A 21,542-nucleotide genomic window follows, 5' to 3' on the forward strand; every position below is an offset into this window, starting at 1 on the left:
CCACAGTCATGCACTGGTGCGTGCACTCGCCTTCACTTTGCGTCGCTCCTCTCCTTTGTCTCCCACTCGTGCGCCCTCCTCTCATGCTGTGCGTGTCCCTCGCCACTCCTCCACATTGTTCTTCTCATTCCTGCCGTTTGCTATCATCTATCCTCCCCCATTACGAACACTTTTACGCCTTTCAATCTCTTTCTTCCCTCCTCTGCCCCTTCGCTCTACCAGCTTTGCTTCGACTCTTTCCAACTATCTCTTCCACCTTCCTCCCTCCCTCCTTTTCCTTCAGATCCTCCTCTTCATAACTGCTTTTTCACTCTGCGTTCCCCAGCTCCTCTTCCTCCCCTTCTCCTCCTCCCACCACCTGTCTTTGTTCCACCCCTGTCAACCGGCAGTTATGTCGGTGAAGTCAGCATTGGGAGCTGTTATAAGGCACTGAATGAATGATGATGGTTCTGCTTGTTTTGCAAGGTTGTTGTGTGTTGTGACCTGGTAAAGTGTGGATGCCTTTTTTTTGTGTGCAAAGTGCTCTGACGGTGTGTGCGTTAGTTGCCTTGTCTGTATGTGTATATGTGTGTGTGTGTGTGTGTGTGTGTGTGTGTGTGTGTGTGTGTGTGTGTGTGTGTGTGTGTGTGTGTGTGTGTGTGTGTGTGTGTGTGTGTGTGTGTGTGTTTGATGCACCGATCCCAGGCAGGTATGGAGACAACAGGTCCTGGCGGCAGTCCCAGTGCTTAGCTTTTGGAAGTCGGATGAGGGGAGTTTTAGGAAGGCAGAACCACAGCAGCCCCTGCAGGAGGTTTGTGGAAGCATTCATTCAAGGGACAGAAATGAGAATTGGTTTGGATGGAAGAAGGGTAGAAACACACTTACTGCAAGTAAGATGCAGCATGTAATAATGAATAACAAAAATGGATGATCAAGTACAACTAGGTTCACCTGTTTAACTTGACATTAATGCCATTTTCTCTTTTAAACACTTAACCCTAACCCAAGATGTGCAAGTTTAATTTACTGTTAAGAGCCTGAACTGAGAGGAAGGTCTCTATATTTTTTCCTTTCCATGAAGATATAAGGGATGCATTCTTTAGTTTTATTTCCTGTTGACTGTTTGTGGGATGACTTTAACTGTGCCAAGTGAACCTTTGTGTTGCTGATTGTCTTTGCAAAGTTTCGGAGGAAATGCACAATACTTTGAAGGAGTCCAATTTTCAAATAACATGTCACTTTGTATTGAAATGAAATGTAATGAAATGGTTGACAACTGCAGCTGTATTTGCTTTTGTTCATCTGTGAGGGTTGGACACTTTTTTTGTGTGCATGAGACAACCAAAAACAATCGATCCATCAATCAATCCTCTCACTACTGACAGATTCACACATGAGAGCCAGACAATGTAAAGGACGTTCAGTTCCTGACGTTTTCTAGAATATCATTTTACACGTTTACCTTCCAGTGTCTGACTTTTAGTGCCAGATGTGCTCTAACAACCCCCCCAAGTACTGCGTTTGGTTGAGGTGACGGGGCGCCTCGGTAGAGCATGCAGAGGGAGGTGCAGGAGTCTTCTGTAAGGGTGACTCTTTCTGGGTTTCACGGCAAAATGTTTCTGCAATGGAAATACAATAGTAGCAAAAGAACACAGGCATCTCAAGCGAGCAGCAAAGAGTAAATAGAAGCGTAACGTATCATCCCTCCTACCTACTCGTTGTGACCGTTTCTAACTATAACCGGCTCACCTTGACATCATGACGACTTTTTACCAGGTGGCTGGCAGGAACAGTACCTAAAACAGGTACCTAAAGTCAGGGTGTGTGGATTAGAAATGTGCATTCACACATGGAACCCACCAGGACAGTGTCTGGAAATTCTCAGTAATGCTGTGCAGGTCTGAAAGGGATTTAAGCCATTCCAGTCACACAGAGGAATAGAAGCAAACACACACACACACACACGGTACCATCAACACTTCTGCTGTCCCTGTGCTATTGGTCGAGACACTGCGCGACCGTCCAGGTTTTGTCACAGCGAAGATGTGGGGCAATGTCTGTGACCATTGAAAAGCCAGAGCCAGCGGGCACATAAGGCCATGCCATATGGCCCTGGCTGGCCAATAGCCCTCGCTCCCTCGTCTGCAGAGAGCTGTGGAGGATCAAATTGTCTCACCTTCTGTCTCATTCACCCCCCCTCTCATTTATGCACTCACTTCATTTCTCCTCCTCCCAAATCTTCCCTCAAATGGCCCCATCTTTCAAACGCATATCTCAGATCCTTCCTGGCACCTTTGTCTTCTTCCATTTGCATTTAGCTGACAGTCATCTGGGCTGACTTACAGTTAAGTGCAACAGCTGACGAAGCTGATATTTGCAGACTGCCGACTTCACACGCTGCAAGTTATCAAGGAATCCACGGATCAAAGCTGTGGCACCCTGACAATGACTATAACAAGAGAGCCTTTGTTTCCAATATGGTCATGTGTAAAGAATAAGTGCTGGGAGAACCAATCTTGAGTCGGTTTGAAAGTAAAGAATCTGTGACTGTGGCTCACTCTCTTCGTCACTGTCATGACAAGAGAAGTGCCGGATGAATAATCAGTGGGTAAGAGTCATGGGGTTCTTTTTCCAAGATGAAGACTTGCAATGTTTTATGTCTTGTCTCAGTGTGCTCTTTTTTTTTTTTGTGGTAATCTATTTCTGCTCCAAACTAGTCCAAAGCCCCTTTCTGACATGCACTGCACTCCTGAAAACTTGCAAACAGTAGGTGTGCTGCAAGTGACACCACACAATTTCAAATCTGTTAAGCAGACTTTTTCTGCACTCTCTGAATTTAGGTATGTGCAAAATAAGTTGACTGCTTTAGCCCTAGACTTGTTGTATCCTGTATAACGGGCCTTCTCTCCTCGCTTTGCTGCCTTTACGGCCCCTTTTTTCTTTCCCCTAGATGAGTGGCCTAGTCTGAATTCAGATGCCGGTTTGATCGACAAGGAAATTATTATCTGAAACAATCTCTCCTCTCTTAAGTCAACGTAAAGTTTCCAAGAGGGACAATGTGAAAACAGCAGATAATTGTCACCAGCCAATCACATCGAGTTAATGAGTATGTTGAAGATGTTGTTTGAGTTGTGCAGATTTTCTCTTGAGTTGCCTGTAGGTAGCATTTCCGCTCTTGCATTTGAATTGTGTATATGTCCTTAGACATTTTCTAGTGATATTAAACTAGAAACAGTTACCCTAGAAGACTCCCCTATCTGCACGCTTCACTCAGGTTCCCTCTCTTACCTATTACCAGAGTTTCAGATTTTGAGAGGGCATCAAACACTGACAATCCTGCGTATAGGGAACATGTGTGGAAGGGTAATTTGGTAATATTTCATGACAATTAATGTAAAAAAAAAAAAAAACTCCTGGTCTCCCCTAACTTAAATTTAGAAAGGATACACACAACATGTTGTAAGAGACCCAAAAGACACTGTATCCGTCTTTCTACCCACGCATGACTTGCACACAGCTGCATCCACTGTCTTGCACCTCCTCTGATGAGACGGAGGCTTTAAATCACCCATCCTCTCATCACTCCGCTTCGTTCTGCAGGGGTGAGAGCCAAATACTGGGGATGATCAAGAGATGGGGTGTTGGGGAGGGAGGGGGGGGGGGGGGGGGGGGGGGGGGGAGTTTTCACAGAAAAGAAGGCGATCTTAAAAGACACCCGCAGGGTTTCTGTCGGGCAGCTTTCCCTTCCGTTGCATCACGCCTGGCATAAAGTGAGAGTCCCCAGGTTAAGAACAGCCTGAGCCAGCTGGGAGAGAGAGTGGGAGGGAGGGAGGGGGAGGGGGAGTGGAGGGGGGGGGAAGACAGAGGGGAAGGATAGAGGATGGCTGAAAAAAAAAAGCGCGGGCCCTGCAGTAAGCTATTCCAAGCGCCTTTGTGGGGTTGCCATTTTTTTTTTCATTTTCTCCCGCTCTCCTTTGAGGGGATTTTCTATTCCTCTCCCTCTCTCTGTCCCCGTTTCTTCTTCTCGATTCTCTTTCTTTTTTTTCATTTTATGATGTTCCTTTTTTTTTTTAACTGTGGTTTCTTCAGGCACTGTGTGGTTGTTTTTTTTTTATCGTGCCAAGTTGGTTGTGCCAGGACTCGGTCTTTCTCTCTCTACCTACATCTCACTTCTGTATTTTCCTCACCTTCATTAGCCCTCAGTCCCCTTCTGTCTCGCCCTCATCCATTTTCGCTGACTCCCCCCCCCCCCCCCCCAAGCCCAATCCCACTCATCAACTTTGCCTCTTCCCTTCCTGCATCTCAATCCCTTTGATCAAGTTCCAGTGTGCACTTTCTCTTTTCCCTCCAAGCTCCTCCTCCTCCTCCTCCTCCTCTCCTTTTTACACTCCTTTGTGTGTATTCTTTTGTCTTCCACCCCCCCGCCCCCCCGCCCCCCCAGCGGGTTAAAAACAGTGTTCACACTTGATCGTTGCGATGCTCTCGGGCTCCTGAATCAATGGTGTGGTTATTTTTGTGCTTCTCCTCGCGGCCATCAGACCTCGTGTGCGTCTCCCATGACATTCACACTAAGCCAACTAAATTGGGATGTGCAGTTTGAGTGAAAATAGTTTCTGTAAACTACACAACACCCGAAGGAGAGGGAAATTGCCTCCCTTGGTTCCAAAAACAAATACGCCGACCAATGCTTGACAGGAAGTGGGACTTACATACATTATCCTGCTGACTCTAATCAGGTGAAACTTCTGTTCAGTCCCCTCGTGCTCTCATTGATCATAAACAGTGGACTGTGTCCTTAAGCAGCCTCACTCCCAGTTTGTGTATCTCTCCTTTACACACTTCCCTGTTACTGTTGTCAGACTCACTTTCTTAAAGAACTTATGTTGAACATATTTGGTTCTTTTTCTGTTTTGTTATTTTATTTGTGTGTAAAAATGTCAGAACAAAGGTGATCATTTTGACGTATTCAGGTTTATATGCAGAACAAAAGTTCACAGCTTTCACTTGTTTTGTCAAAGTTTAGGTGCACCAAGCTTTGGAAACTAGTTGTTTAAGCAACTCAAACATCGATGAAGATTTTCAAGAGTCAACATGTTTATTGTCACTCTTATTATACATTTACAACCAACAGACTTTCTTATGCTAGGAGGCTTCTTTGATGAAGTTTAGGTATTAAAAGTAAACATTTTATTAATCTGCTAGAGTCTTCTCCTGCAGACTATGTAACAGTTTCATTTTGAAAAGAAGGCCCTTGTTCTTTCATTGGAAAAAAAAAATATATTTTTTCCTCCATGTTTTCTTTTTGGTTAAGTTTTGTAGGGCATACAGAGACTGTACACCGCGAGTGTTTCCGAAAGATTCCAGAGAAAAACTTTCACAGGTTCTGAATTAAACATCAAACTGAAGGCATGAATCAAAAAAAATATCCGCACACTATCTCGATCTCACAGATCTTCTTCGGGCATTTTCAAATCCAAACTACTTGACAGTGCATGAAGAGGATCTGGCGATATCAAGATAGTGTGCAACTATAGATGCTGGGAGCTTTTAATACAACGAGCTGATACATTTTTGATTCATGCACAAAGGGAGAGACAAGTAAAATGTCTTGATGAGCAGGAAATAAAATTGTTTTCTCTGTTATGGATTTATGTAAAGCTGCAGGTAAATGTGGTCAAAGCAGAAAGTTCAAACACAGTGAAGAACATAGCTCATGGGCCATGACAAGACAAGAGGAGGGTTTTAACCAAAATAAATGAATAATTTTTGACAACATAAATGAATAATTTCTTAAAAACGTTAGCAGGTACACTTAAAGTTAACAGTGGGGATGAGGTGTGTTCAGTCTGTTACATCAGTGGTGTGGGTTTGGGTGTATGAGCATGGTGTGGTGAAGGGTTTTGAAGAGTGCACTCACATGAATCAAACAAATGATGCAGGCTTCGGTCTGGCTGAGCGAGAGAGAGAAAGGCACAGGAAGTTGACTTTCATATACTGTGAGGAGCAGTCTGTGGACCAAAGTGCTCCAGAACAAGCAGGATATGACATCAACTTCTCTGGCACTACAAAGAAAACAGTCATACATGTAAATATGTACACAGACACCAACACAGAAACATACAAACACAGGCTGTCAGAGTATTTTTACCATACATTTCAAAAGTACTAACGTATAATATACAATTTCTTCTTTTACTCTTCTTTTATATTTTAAGAATTAAATATATATATATATATATATATATATATATATATTTTTTTTTTTATTTTATTTTTTTTTTTTATTTTTTTTTGGGGGGGGGGGGCTATTTGCCTTTATTGATAGGACAGCTGAAGAGAGACAGGAAATGTTGGGAGGAGAGATAGGGGGGGATGCATGCGAGCAGCGAAACGCAGAGGTCGGATTTGAACCCAAAACCACAACATAGCATCTAGGCTTTCCGGATCCTAACTTCTACCATACTCTTGAGAGGTTTTTTTTTTTCTTTACTTTAAATGTATTACTATTGTATATAAGCTTTATAATTCTTGTCTTGACACATACCAAAAACCAAGTATAATTGTGTAAGTGACCAATAAATGTGACGTTTTATTATACTGTTGAATGCAATCTGAAAAGGGATGACACATGGTTTCATAAAAGTATTGTTACTTTGAGAATACTTGTTTTCCTCAAATTGAATAGAATGAACCTGTATCTCTGATCTTGTAGTTCAGATGTCCCGTCGCTCTGAACACAGACTTGTATGTGAGTTAGTGCGTCTCCATACTGGAGTTTCTCATGAGAGCCTGGTGATATTCTGCGAGGGCACAGGCAGATGATTGTGCCCAGAGAGAACAGATTCCAGGTCAATCCATTGGGGACTAAGAGAGGAACAGAAGTGGAGACAAAGAGCTGTGAGCTCCTTAGCCTCGCTCCTTTGGGGGGGGCTCTCCAACAAGCCCCCTTGTCCTTGCGGTGTCACACCCAGCAGTGCTCACACATTGCCTAACGTTTAAGCCCTTTAAAACCAAATCAAGTTATGGGCTGTGACTGTGGAGCGACTATTCCTTTGTACCTTTTTATAGGCATTCCTTCTTCCCAGGGAATCGAGGGGGGAAATTTCTCTATTAAATAATCACATTTGTTATTCTAGCGGTGTTGCACAGGAGAATCAATATCAAATCAAATGAATTTATTTCCTCCATAGCCAAAAAAAAAAAAGAACTTGGAAGAAAAGAACCATCAGTCATCTGAAAACTCTTGACTTGCTCCGTAGCCAACAAAGCATGTGGGGAAATGAATGAGTAATGTTCTCCTCTAACTTAGCTGCTATTGTGCTCAGTGCCCTTGAGCAAGTCACTTAACCTGCTCCTGCTCCAGTGGAGCAACAACAGAGCTGAGCAGCAGAAGAGGCCCGACCATTTCTCTTAAGGACATACTGCAGCACAAAGAACTTGATGCATTAAGACGATGGGTCACAAATCTTTAATGCAAATTAAAAAAAAACAGAAAAGCAGACATGAAATATGCAAGTGACTGAATAAACGACAACAGCAGAACTGCACGTTCTCATGCAGAATACCATGACTCATATGAGCTGAATGAGAAAATATGTTTCAAGGGCTTTTAAAGCGTGATGTGATGGTTAGTCACTTCAAGAAGTAGATATAATGCTGACTAGAGCATGGCATGATATGGGATCTTTTGGACTGATACTGGGGTTTTTTAAAGAGGGGACAAATTCAGAGATTACTGTGACAGCACTTGATGCACTGAATTTCTTGTATCGAAGAAAAGCTGATCTTATTTTTAAACTGAAACAACTGAGACACCGACGGTGTCTGTAATGAAGGTACAAAAGGATCCTTTTGTGCACATTCATTTTTCACTCAGTATATTTCTTGTTTAGTTTGTCAAGCATTCAATAAAATGGTAGTTTTTCTCTAAATACATGGAGGAAATAAAAGCTTTATGAATTCAAACACTATACCTTTAATGTTTGAAAACAAGTGGTGTGTATTTCAAGTTCTTGCATTTCGTTGCGACTTCACTTTTCAATGAGCATCTTTTTTTCCATCTTTATTTTTTTTTATGTTTGTAGTTGAGAATATCCCTTTCTCAATTAAATCAAAAAGCTGCCTAGGGAAATCAAGGAAACTACACAACACAATTTCTTGAAATGTAGTCGACAGAAACCTCACATCTTGTCGAGACACTGGTATCCGATCTGAAACCTGACGGCTGAAAAAACACACAAGTTTCAGGATGTATTCAATGTGTTTGTTTGTTTTCTGATGTGACATCATGTTTTATGCTCACCCTCTTACCTGTGTTCTCCTCTTGTGTCTGCAGTGCAACAATGACTATGTCCCAGTGTGCGGCTCCAACAATCAGAACTACCAGAACGAGTGCTTCCTGCGCAGGGATGCCTGCAAGCAGCAGTCTGAAGTGCTTATCATGTCAGAAGGCGCCTGCCCTGCTGGTATGTACATTTACATCATGGTGCCTACACAGATATATTTACACAGGCACACATGCTCTCTCTCTCTCTCTCTCTCTCTCTCTCTCTCTCTCTCTCTCTCTCTCTCTCTTTCTCTCTCTCTAACACACACACACATCCACACTCAGAAAAATGCAGAGGAGTGCTGAACACCAGAACTCCCCTGCAGAACGCACAAGCAGAGCATACTCCTGCATAGCTGTGCTAGCGAATGCTAATGATACAAAGCTGTAATGCTATAAATATAAACCTCTTAGAAATCTAAACCCAATTTTAAAATTGCACAGAAGAACAATTCCAGACCCTAATATCATTAAACATACAAACGCTTCCAGTGGATGAAGGAAGGAAGGAAGGAACTGCAGAAAGTACACGATGATGAAAAGGCTGGAGGTGACAGACTGATGTAATTCTCCCAACTTTAGTGTAACAAGGGCCACTACAATGACAGTGACATGTATTCTCATTAAACACATGAAGATTTCATCATATGCAAACAATGTCCTCACTGAAGCCCGCATTTGGCCCGGAGGCACGGAAGGAGTACAGAGTTAAACGTGTTCATTATACAGTTTGTTTAAAAGTAGGTTCTTAGGCGGAAAGTAAAAAGGAAGCTTGACAGCGATGACCTTTCGTTATGTAATATTCCAATAAGTGTCAAAAGGCGTAACGTGGAAATACTTGGCGAATTGTCATAGGTAGTAACTGTAACATAGTTGCCAAGAGGCATGCTCAACAAAGCAGAAAATGGGATGACTGAATCACACATCATCTTGAAGGCCGTTTCATCTCGCTTTTTCTGGATTATGTCGAGAATTTCAGTCTTTCATCTTCTTCAAAGGACACGTGAATTCATTCTGTAAGAGATCTAGTGAAGCCTCTTGCTTTATTTCAAATGACTTCTTACTGTATTATTTACATCAAGAGTACGAGAGAGGAGGGTGCGAAGTAATATGCTCACTGCTTTGTGTTCACATACAATGCAGGAAATCTAGTCCAGGTGACACTTTGACTAACAAAGCTGATTCTGCGAATAGTTGTGTTATCTAAAGGCAGGTGTGGTTTTATTGTTTTATTCCAATTAAATCCCTTAGTGTTAAATCAACAATACAGTTATAATGTTTATTTTCAGCCATGATGGCAGCAGCCTTGGATGTCAATCTTATAGGGCTTTCACACTTACACACATCTCCTGAAAATTTCTTGAAATTATCATTAATAGCGTAAACTGATTAATTTTTCAACCCGACTGAACCAGAATTTGTTCCTGCCAGCCCCCTGATACATTTTCCACGTGCCATTGGGCTACTGATTACAGCATGTTGGTACATGGTACATGTTGACTGTTTCTCAGTAGAATAGTTCATTAGCACGCTGTATAATGTTTACACATCATAGGTCTTAAACTTTTGTAGTCCTGTGATGTCATTCCAAGTTCGCTGGTTGTTTAGTTGGCATAATTTAATCAATTTAAAAGCAGGTGTTTTTATATCAGAGTGTTACAAACATGTCTACTAGTGTGTGCAGAGATAACACAACAAGATGTTGGCTGTTTGTCTTCATCCTACATAGCTCATTTTGGATGCCAAGATGTTTGGTGGCAACGACGACGGCTCAATAATCTCAACATTACCACTTTCCTGTTCAGCCAATTTTCAGTGCAAACACTCCGCAGTTGTTGCTCCCAGACTAAGTGAATGGAAGGATCTGTAAATACGTATAGAATAGCAATTGCATGTCGGTGGATAAACAAATTAGTATTTTATTGAAGCTATATTCAGTGTAACCTTTTGCATATTCATTGTCATTTAACTGAGTGAATAAAAGATTACATCTTGTAAATTACATTTGTGTGGAGCGTCTGTATACCTAACAGCCTGATTATGGATGAGACGTCCATTAAATGTGCACAACAATCAACAGGTGAAGTGTGAGATTGACTTATAAATCGATTCCTGCACATTCCTTCAAAAACTGGTTGGTTTGATGTTGGTTTTGTGTAAAAATGCAAGGATTTATTCTCTCCCTTTTCCGAAGCCTCCCCTACTATTTTAATCTTTCTATTGACTGGAAAGATAATCACCGGTAGTGTCTAAAATCACCCACTACTCACCGTACAGTGCACTATTAAGGGCTTTCGTCATTATGTTGTGCTGTCGGAATAATGAGTAAGCATTATCACTGAAAGTCACTAACCCAGCATTGTGGTGAGAAGCTTTGGTAGGTGGGAAGCAACGTTTAACTGCTTGCAAGCAGAAGAAAAACAGAAAAGTTCATACTTGATTGAATTTCACAGAAATCTAGATGCAGTTTTCATAAACACAAATGTATGTACAGCAGAGTAATGTTAGATTGTGATAATGACGGGCACCAGCTACAGATCAAACAGTTCAATTTGAGCGACAAATCAGGCCAATCAGCATGTAGATTCCCCAAAAACCTGAAATGCATCAGAAATGATCGCTCTGACCTCCACTCAACAAAGCAGCATTTAAAGTTTGGTGTCTTCTCCTCTTGAGGACAGACCTGACAAAGCTTGCATAATTATTTTTTCTCGACCTGCATCAAGATGTCTTTAATTTGGCAAACAGAAGAACCATTAATTGCAATTAAGCCATAAAGAAAATGTTTATTTTATGTCTTGATAATACGGCTGAGATTGAAGCTGTTGTTTTACTTATTATCGACAGATGAACTGAGACTCACGAGAAATAGATGAATGAGCGTCACTCCAGGGGATGTAATGGACTAAGAAATGATGGTCTTTCATTCTGCGACATAAACACCCCCAAGAAAAAGGGAGTCTTTGGTGGAAACACTAAACGCTGACCACTCCAGAATTGCCAAGAAAAGGTTCTAAGAGGCATTTATCTTAGCTGGAGATGGACAGACGATGATTGCAAATGGGGTCCAAGACCGACCCTGCCATGAAGGAAACTTGGACATTCCTGATGAAAATGACCAACCCGAAGGAAAGAATTTGTTTAATCTAATGATGAATGTGATCTGCACACACACAAAAGCAGGCCCCTCTTGGTTTTTATTTCATTAGAAAGTGTAATTAGGTTTGGCCCATGTAATGTGTTTAATCCTATGATGACAAATCCAAACGGATGAGGATATACTTCAGGAAATAAAAAAAGCATTCCCTGACGCCCACCAAAGAAATTCCTTCTGAATCCACCAATTAGTGAGTCATGTCCTGTATAATGTGCTTAGTTATGAATGAGTGAATCCACTTGCTGTTTCTGAGGCGAGCATGTGAATCACAGCTTAAGTTAAGGTAGTAGTGGTAGCCTGAGTTGAGCAGTGTCTGACTCAGTTACCCACGGTGACAGGCAGCTGGCAGAAGTCCATTAAAAGGCTGTCGACTGGGCTTCAGCTCGGCGCAGAGAACATGCAGAGATTGAGGTGGAAATGTTACTGCAGGAACAGAAGCAGTGTTTTGTGTGCCAGTAGACAGTCACATGCAATGATCAGTCAGTGGGTTGTTTGTGAAGTCCTTCTCAAGATATGTGATCGTGTAAGCTGGACTGTGTGACACAGCTTTGTGTATCTTTTGAAAGAGAAAAGGGATAAAGACTCCCTTCTTTCATTGCACAAGCAGTGCTTCTAAGAAGTTAATGGAGAGTTCAAATGAGGGTGTTTTTGTGGTGCAATCTTGTGATTAACGGACCTTGAAAGTAGTGCTGCGGACCAGCCTAGTCTCCTAGAAATTTAGTTTTTACATAAAACTACTTTATTTGTACGAAAATCCCCATCTGATTGTGTTTTCGGAAACAAATTTCACAAAATCACTGTGGCGCCCCCTTCAAATAAAAAAAAGGCCTCCCCCGTAGAGGGTTTTTTGGCATACATGCACCTCAGGAGCAGAAAGGAAATTAGCGATAGCTACTCTGAAGAAAACACCGAACCTACTGGCTCAAAGCATGAGAAAATATCTTCGACAAGACGATAAGAAAGGCAGCTTAACTTCTGGAGTTTAGAGACATTTTGGCTCTTTATAGTCTGACAAAAAACAGAGTTAAGTTCTCTGTTAACTGTGCCGAAGTGCAGCTAAAACGGTGACACCATGAACCTGTTCCCCCATTGGAAACAATATGACCCGGTAGAAGAACGCAACACACCGAAAGAAAGAAATATCCAAATGTCATAAACGAGTGTTAGTGAGAATCGTATTGTAACTAATATAAACTGTTTATGCATGGTGTGGTCCCCAGCGAGCCAGTGAGTGTTACTACCCAGCAACAAACAGTCATATCAGCGTTTTCCAACTCCGTGCTCTGAGCTTATGATGGTGAAATGTTTCTGTTTAATTATAACTCGTCATGTTCTGACAATAAAGTATAATTATACCATAATGAACCATCTGGTTTCTTCAACTTTCACTCAGGAGCAAAAATCAGCTTTTAAATTTGAAAGAAATAATAATTGACAATTATTGTGATAATTATCGATAACGACTGATATGAATTTTTTTATTGTGATAACATTTTTTGTCATATCGCCCAGGCCTACTTACAACGTACTACCTTGGATTTGTTCAGATATATTATAAATATCTAATTTTGACGACTGAAATCATTGATACCATGGAAATATTTAAATTCTAGTTTCTGAATGTCAGCTTTTCATGTGAAAGTTGAACATGAGATTGCTGTGTGGGAGCTTTCTTACATAACAAAGTGTTACACTCAAACCTCTCATGTGGAAAAGTAGGGCAGACAGCGTCTTCTGAAGGGTTTCCTCCCTGCTTTCTTCACCACTTAGCTGAGAGTATCAACTAAAAGGCTAAGATAACTTAAAATGAGCACAGCCGTGGATAAGGTTAGAATATCTGGAATACCAGTGATATGAGAAACTCACAGTAAGGAATACAAGCATCAGAAGTACTTTACCCGAGCTGCACATGTACTGTCACAAACACTTTTTCCTCTTCTTTTCTCTCTACCTCCCTGTCCTCCTTTCCACCTTCCAAAATCCCATTAGCGCCAACAGTACACAGTGTAATGGATATATGTCAGCCTGCCTCTGCCAATACTTGTTTTCGAGCTGAGGAGAAAAATACCAAGAACCAGATATCTCTCAGGGAAACCTGTTATAAGAAAATCTGGATGTAGTGTTCATAATGTGACTTTGACTCTTTCTATCCCACATTTTATCAGATCAGAGTCAAAATACAGCGTGTCCTGCTATTTTAATGTAAAGGGAACAATCCCACAACAAGGTCTATTTAGTAGCTGCTCGGGAAACTCTGTAATTTACGTAGGTGTAAAGGACTGTTCAATTTAAATATTTATCTTTTTATTTCTCTAAGAGCTATTAGTAAGATGGACTTAATGCAATACCTTTTTATTTTTTCAAGCTTAATTGCACTGTGGACAACAATAAAAATATGTTTCATTACCTCATAAAGTAGACTTACATTGTTCTTTTACATAGCCTTTTACCCATAGGCTGTATCAAACATAGCGGGCGCCATATTGGAAATGGTATCTCAACCTTACTTTTGTTCGATCTAAATACAGGCAGAGAGGTAAAAGCTAAGGCAGATCTGAAGCCTTCTGCCTAGCAGCTGCAATGTTTCAATGCAGCTACTCCCCTAATAATAGAATTCATGACTAACTCTGAGCCTTAATAATTACAAAATGGACTAGATTTTATTTTAGTAACTCCCTGTACAGCACGTACCAATAAATAAATTAGTTATTGATACCAAACTCGTTTTGGAACCAGTATAGGTGTTTATTTCTGCTGTAAAAATTGGCATTTGTATATGGGACCTACATAAATGGGGATCATGTGGCTTTAGCAGAGAGCCTCAAGTGGATACTAGAGTAACTGCATTTTTTTTTTTGCATTTCTAAATACCCCCAAAAATAGAGATATGCAGTTATTTTCTATAGATTCACCTCTAGCAACTGCTTCAACATTACACACAGATTTCTTTCTCTATTTTTTATTTTTTTAAAGCAATGTTTGGCTTACACGATCTGTCCTTCAGCCTTAAAGTCCTTCAGTCAACGCAGTCAATGGAGATCATGCGACAACAAAAAAGGTCAAGATTAACTGTGAACAGTACTGTTGATGTTGTGTGAACAATGAAAACAGTTTGCAATATAAGATCAATTTCAGTACATATATGTAGGATTTTTTTAAAGAACCTTGGTGGTTTTCACCTCACTGCACAGTGTTATGTGCTCTCATTAACCCTCTTAGACGGTGTTGAGGCCAGACGTCAGAAACTTCTGTCAGTCTAAACAGTAAACAGGAGGCCTGCTGGGGTGCTAGTTTCATGCTAAGTGACGGCACTGAGGCGAAAGCTAACGCGATTTAATATCATAGCCTTCTGTTTTTGGTCCCCAAGGAAAAGCACTTTGTATTGGCTGCTGCAGCAAAGCTCACATAATACACAACACTATATAAAAAAGGTTTAGATTGGTGACATCTTACAAAGTGGGGTATTTTAGTCGTTTATTGACTTCTCCAATGTGCAACATCTGCCAGACGAAGAAGCAAATTTACACCTCCCTTCTGTCCAGTCCCAGTCCATTCCAGTCTTTATTACCTTCATGTCACCGCCAGATAAGGAAGTTCTGATTTAAAAGTCGATAACAGGGAGAGCTCTCAGTGGGGCAAGGCCAGTAAAAGCTGATGAGCGCAGGATGGTACCACTTTCCTATTACACCAAGTGCTAGCCCAGCACAGTGAGGAGTAGTTAAGCATTAGCTTAGCCAAGTGAAACAAACCAAGCAGTCTATTTCTCCCAAAGGACAGGAGTGTTAGGCTAAAGTTAGCGCTAACAAAGCAATTTCCAACTCAGTTCCCCGAAGTGACGAGTGTATAACTTTTAGTGCGTCATTAAACATGAAGATGGGAGAGGGTTGTTTAACTGACACATTGTTAAAATGTTGATGACATGTTTAATCACCATTTGGTCGCAGTGAAATCCCTGAGCACTGACAGGCAACAGGAGCAATATGTTTGGATGATGATTTAAGAAGCACACTCTGGGTAATCAGTGGACCACGAGCTGAATTACTGTCAGTGTTATGGTATCAGTTATATATCACATACAGTGCAGGAGAAGTCATCACAACTCCACTAATTGTCTGTGAACAAAAAAAAAAATCCATGACTCGTCATTGATAATTACTTGATGTTTTTCAAGTAATTGTAATTTTCTAAATGAATGATCAGGAGGGAGATTTTCCTTAACCATGCTGCTTCTCCAGGGAGGTCAGAGATCAAGATGAGTCACAGATCCACATCCACATTTAAGGTTCGAGCAACCCTGCAACTAGCCTTAAATGTTTTTATTGGATCATTCTTTAAAATCCTGGATTATATCCAATGCCAATGCTTTAAAAAAATGGCTTTCTGCAATATTTGAGCATGGCATCAATGGATCAGTGAGGGTCAGGGAACAAAATGTGGTCACGGTAAATAAAAATGCTAATTTTAATTACAGGTCAGTCCTCCTCTACACCTCTACTCCCTTACTTTCCTCCTCGCACACCACCTCCGACATCAGCACTATACGGTGAAACTGGACATAAAACGTGGCATGCAGAATCGTGTAATATGGATATAATTCTTAGAGATGCAGAGCTGGTTGGAGTGTTGAAGCACTTTCTAATGGCAATCATGGAGGAAACCTCAGCAGTTCTGTCAAATTACAGTTTGATATAGTGATGGCTGGAAGGTCCACCACTCCTGAGATTCCAATTTGGGATCACTTTTCTATGTAGCGGGCTATTTGTGCCAGTAAGATAGTGAAGATTCTTGCTGAATCATAGGAACCACAAACCCCTCGTGGCCAGCAAATTAAAAACCCATGTATCCTACTGAGCTGAAAATGTTCCTATCAAATTATGCCTTGGTGGAATGTAAGTTCAAAGGTGCAAAACTTGCTCCTCATATCCCCTGACATCTCATTTAGTCTTTACAGTGAATAGTAAATTTGTGGAAAGCCAATCCAGAATTGAAAATCAGAATACTCCAGTTAAATGAAAAGTAAGAGAATAATCTGCCGAAGGGTCGCTGTTGCAGATATTTCACATGGGTTGTGTTTTTAAACTATGTACACTCAATGCATACTGTACAAGCATTTCTCCAGTTGAGGGATTGGAATTTTCTGCACAAGAGTAATGTGTTACTGGCCGCCTGCTGACTAATGTCAAAGACAATGTGTTTCCAAAAAAATCACAAGTGTTCACAGTGTAGAAATCCCTTTAGAATATGAACTTTGCTTTTTACCATATAGGGGACTCACTGGGAGTTTACCACCCAAAACTGCATACCATAATGCCACGTCTTCCATTAAAAACCAAGCCTTATTAACCTAAGGAGGAATCTGTGTCCATTAGGGATGTCTTTAAATAAGTTATTCCTGAGCTGTATTCAAAGTTTTTAATATTCATTTTGAATTAGATGATCTCAAAACATATTTGGTTCTGAAATGGTTTTGATTCCAGAGCTGAGACTACGATTTTGAGGAAATGGTTAGCACTTTGCTACAGAGAAAAACAAAATCATATCAATTAAACATATATATTTTTGCAGCATTTGCACATGGCTATGAATGTGTCATTTCAACACATTTTACATCCTCCCTCCTCTGCTCATCTTCAGCCCTCAGGATCATAGTTAGGAGACCCCTATTGTCTTCAGTTGGCTAGCTAGCGTCGCCTAGCAAGATGCATCTAACTAACTAAATACAAATCAATGGTCCCGACTTATGGGAGATATTGTATGTCACATGCATATGTTACCCCTGAGAATAATATATGTTTGTGATGTAGTGGGGGGGGGGGGGGGGGCTCAGACATGAGCACATAAGATAGCCTATAGTCTAAAGCAGGGTACACAGGGTGTTTAGATTTAGAAAGACTTCCAGTTTGGGAACTGTTGTTCACTTCTGGTGCTTCTGCAGCCAGCCTCAAGCAGACACTGGACGAATTGCAGGATTTTGAACCTCTGCATTGGCTTCTTTTTCAACTGGGAGGTTGGTGCTTGGTGTGGGGGATTTTCAACATCTGATAAGATTTTAAAATCTTTCAGTGTTGGCCCGGCTTCACAGGCACACAGGCACACAGACAACAGACACGGTGCTGCTCCTTGATTGATTTTGACTTTTTGCTCAGCAGATACCTGAATTATGAAAACTTGGCAGATTAACACGCTTCATTGACTGACATTCAGTCGACTTCTTAGGGTTCAGCCCTGGAGTTCATGCAGTCAACTCCAGACAAGAAAGCGATGTGTGTAAAGTCTGTGTGAAATGCAGCAAAGCCTCTTGAGCACACCACAAAGTAATGTTAATAACAGTTCCCCTGGAGGGTTTCGCTTTCCTTGTTCCTACTTCTGCCCTCTTCTAATCAATCGCCCCGGAACAGAAAAAAAAATACTTCAATCATCTGTTGTCAATGGAGGTTACCATTTTTTTTCCACTTGGCACTCCTCCTCTGCAATCTCACCCACCCTCAGAGCCTCTCAGAAAATAGAATTGCCTGGTATCTCCTCTTTGTGAGCCTTCATTTGGCAGACAAACAGCAGAAAAGTAAGCCTGTGCCTGTTTCCCTGGCCATTTTGTTCTATTTTCTAATGCCAGTCTTTCTCTCCTCAAACCTCTACCCTTGTGCAGATACTAAAGATTTTTATTGATCTCCCATGAACCCCTTCTGACTCCTGCCTGATCCTTCAAGCTAAGCCTTTTTCATGAAACACTGAACACTTAGTGTCCCACATGCTCCAAGGTCAGGGAAATTCTGCAGGTTTAAAAGGGGGTGAGACAGAGGTGAGAACTTTTTTTTTGTCAAACTTGTGTGCAGAGATTTTATTTTCAACCTCAAAGCTGCCTTGTGGAGTTCAACTTGTAAACAAAGAACATTGCTTTTTAACATGCTGTGCAATTCAACCAAACTCATTCTGTGTATCCTTGTGAAGTGTGAAAGTGGGTTAGATGTCTTTTTCCACTCTTGAATTCAGACTGTGTAGTGGAATTATTGGATGAGATGTTATATCGTATCAAGTCATCTTCATTGGGTCAACATTGAAACACACTGTGTGATAAATCAAGGTTTACTTGAGTTGGGTTTAGAAAAAAACAAAACAGATATGATACCAAAACATTAATTGTTATCAAAATCCCATGAAATCTAAACATACCAGATTCAAATATATATACAGTATATAAATAAAATTCATAAAAAATAAGTACAAGTGATGGAAAAATATATACTTATGATCATTCTCAATTCATCCCTTAAATGTACAATGTGTAGAATTTGATGACAATGTCTAACATTAAAATATCTAAAATAATAAAAAATTGACTAAGCCTATGTTATATTTTTTTGTAGTACTTACATTACCTCAAATATTTTCAACTGTTATCAAAGCCAGAGAAATTGTTCATTTTGTAGTTGTTACGGGACGTGTCTTGTCGAGGCGGCCGCCATGATGAGCCGCCATGACTGAGAGAATGTTTATCGTTGCCGTGGAAACACCGGATGTTACGTCCAAGACTGCTGCATGAGGAAGTGGGAGCTTCTACTGAAAGCTGCCGTACTCTTGCTGTATTGTGCTGCTGTGATAAAAACGTCATGTAAATTATACTTGGATACGTCGTTGGTAAACATATTCTCTTCCTCAGGTCGGTTTCGCCCGTTCCTCTTTACTACATCAACGCGGATGTCGTTTTTTAACCGGGGATGGAGGGAGGGTGAGAATAGTAGAGAGAACTCCCATAATTCCCCGCTATCATCGACGTCATCTTTTGTTATTGTAGTTTTGATTGAGAGCCCCCTGGTGGCTAAATCTACATATTGTATCTTTAATACTGCAAAGAATTCAAGTTTTTTACTGGATTCTTGACATTTGAATTACTGTAGCCTAACTTTTGTTATAGCATCAGAGTTGCAACAGCATTCATAAAAGTTTGTTTGTCTGAGACTTTAGGCAGCTTTGACCTCTTCTTCTTTATGATTTGAGTTGATGTTACTTTATTGTCAGACATGGTCAGGCAAGATACAAAGATACAAATATTTGACACGACATTCAATCACCAACCAAATATTCAGAGGCCTTAAACGTGCTTTGATCTGGGATTCAGCTCCACATTCAGTTTTAGTATTGCGGCTATTTCCAAAAATGATAGAATGAAAAACAAGATTGAACCATGACACTTCTAAATAACTAGCTTGAGGTCCTTTTCTGAGGCCTCTAAACAAATCAATGAGCAGTAAAACCTGCAGGATGAACCTTTAACAGGTACATGATCCGCAGCTGTATTATTTATGTGGAAGTGCTCCGTCTTTGGCACCAACTGTAAGAACTGGGGTAAGGGCGGTAATGACAGTAATAGTGTTTGATAAAAAGGTGTATTATTTACAACTTGTAGAATTCCACCGTTGGCTCGTTTCAACCCTCTTTAGCACTGTTTTGTAGTCTGGCTGGGATTGTTCTCCATAAACAGTAATTCAACCCTCTTGTTTCATTTAGTGGATCAGTTAAAATCTTTATGGGCACTTCCTTTCTCTCCCTCACTGTTTCCAACAAAGTAACTCCAGAGCAGATAAAGAGTCTCTCATCGGTCTGCACTAGAGCCAATACTAACACAATACGGATTTTTAAGCCAGTTAGCCGCACTGTTGGACTGGTGCTGGTGATGCATTCACTGACATTCAGACACCAACACTCACCGACACCATCTGCAGCAGCAGTCTATGAATCAGTGTTAAACGCTGCTTTATCCAAATCAACAGGCCTTAGACAAGTATACAGTTCTACTACTCTGAGATTACTGACAATGCTTTCTGTCGTCTTTGTCCAGTCAATTTATTCTGGATAACTGGGTTCATTTAAACCCACAATGAGGAATCTTGCTTGATTATACACAAATTTGTTGTTCTTAAAAAATAGCAATGATTGAAAAAAAGGAAGATTAAAATAATAACATTTAAGAAATGAAAGGCCCATATAAATCTATAATCTTTCTTATAAAATTTCATCATTCTTTCATTCTTTTGTTTTTTTATTTAATTGTATTGCATTATTACTTTGAAGGCCTGCCATGCGGCTTTCAGAGCTTATTTTCAGATTTTATTTTGGGCTTGGGGTGCGACGGGAGGAAAATGGAACGAAAATAAACATCTCAACTGTTGTCATTATTTGTCACAATTTAAATTTTGAAAAAGGAGGTAGTTATACGCACATAGCGTAGGTGCAGGGCTGTGCAAAAACAGCAGACTGAGGAAAAAAATAGGCCCACACACTTGCAAAACCCAAACGCCACAAAAAGTTTGAATTCATCACAGTGACAACGTTTGCCATAGGTCATCTTCTGGTGATACTTTTTAGTATAATACAATATTATTTCAACAGACAGCTTGGATCGGCTCCAGCCAACTACGACCCCGAACGGGAAAAGCTATTCATATTTATTTTATTTGCAAAAGAACTGAAAAAAATGGGGGAATTAAATGAAAAACATCTTTCACAAAACTTCTAAATTCAAATGTATTTTCCAGGCAGTTTCCCCTCTCTGATTACAATCAAATTGCGACTGGGTGCTTTGAGATTTACTTTCCATTAGCACTTCTGACCATCTGCTCCACTGACCTTGAAGAATCAACCCACTCGAGACATGTTTTATCCCGTCAGAAATGTATTTTATTGAACCGAGCTCATGCCATTAAAGTATCAGGACAGCCTTTCGGTCATACTCTGTGTGTTTTAGGGCTGTGATGTCCCCAATAATCCAGCGAGTGTGTGCACCTCTTCATATAAACCCATCTCACATGGGTATTCTTATGGATCTGAGCTATTATCCCCCTCACAGTCCTCTGAGGCTCCGCGTCTGGTGTCTGGCCCGGGGCGTTTTAGCAGATCGCTTTATGCCGCAGCTCAAATTACTCGGGGCTTGTTCTTCGAAGTGCTCATCAGTAACCCTTTCACAGCTGTATCGTTAAACAATTCAGTGAGCTCGATGCGTTCAGGGAGCTCTGCAAAGAACAGCAAAGAGTCGTCTACATACAAAAACACTGACAACTGGAAACACAGGGCCGTTGGTGCCGT

At 40.7% G+C, this 21,542-nt stretch overlaps 1 protein-coding gene across 1 annotated transcript in view; it reads left to right on the forward strand.

The window, feature by feature from the left end:
* The window catches only part of tmeff2a (transmembrane protein with EGF-like and two follistatin-like domains 2a), a 127,875-nt gene that overhangs the window by 44,495 nt on the left and 61,838 nt on the right, over nt 1–21,542 (forward strand). Inside the window, exon 3 of the mRNA XM_061053833.1 lies at nt 8,315–8,444. Within this exon, the coding sequence (XP_060909816.1) occupies nt 8,315–8,444 (130 nt within the window). The remainder of the gene's footprint in view (nt 1–8,314; nt 8,445–21,542) is intronic.

This window comes from Labrus mixtus, chromosome 13 (assembly GCF_963584025.1).
Source record: "Labrus mixtus chromosome 13, fLabMix1.1, whole genome shotgun sequence".
Lineage (NCBI taxonomy): Eukaryota > Metazoa > Chordata > Actinopteri > Labriformes > Labridae > Labrus > Labrus mixtus.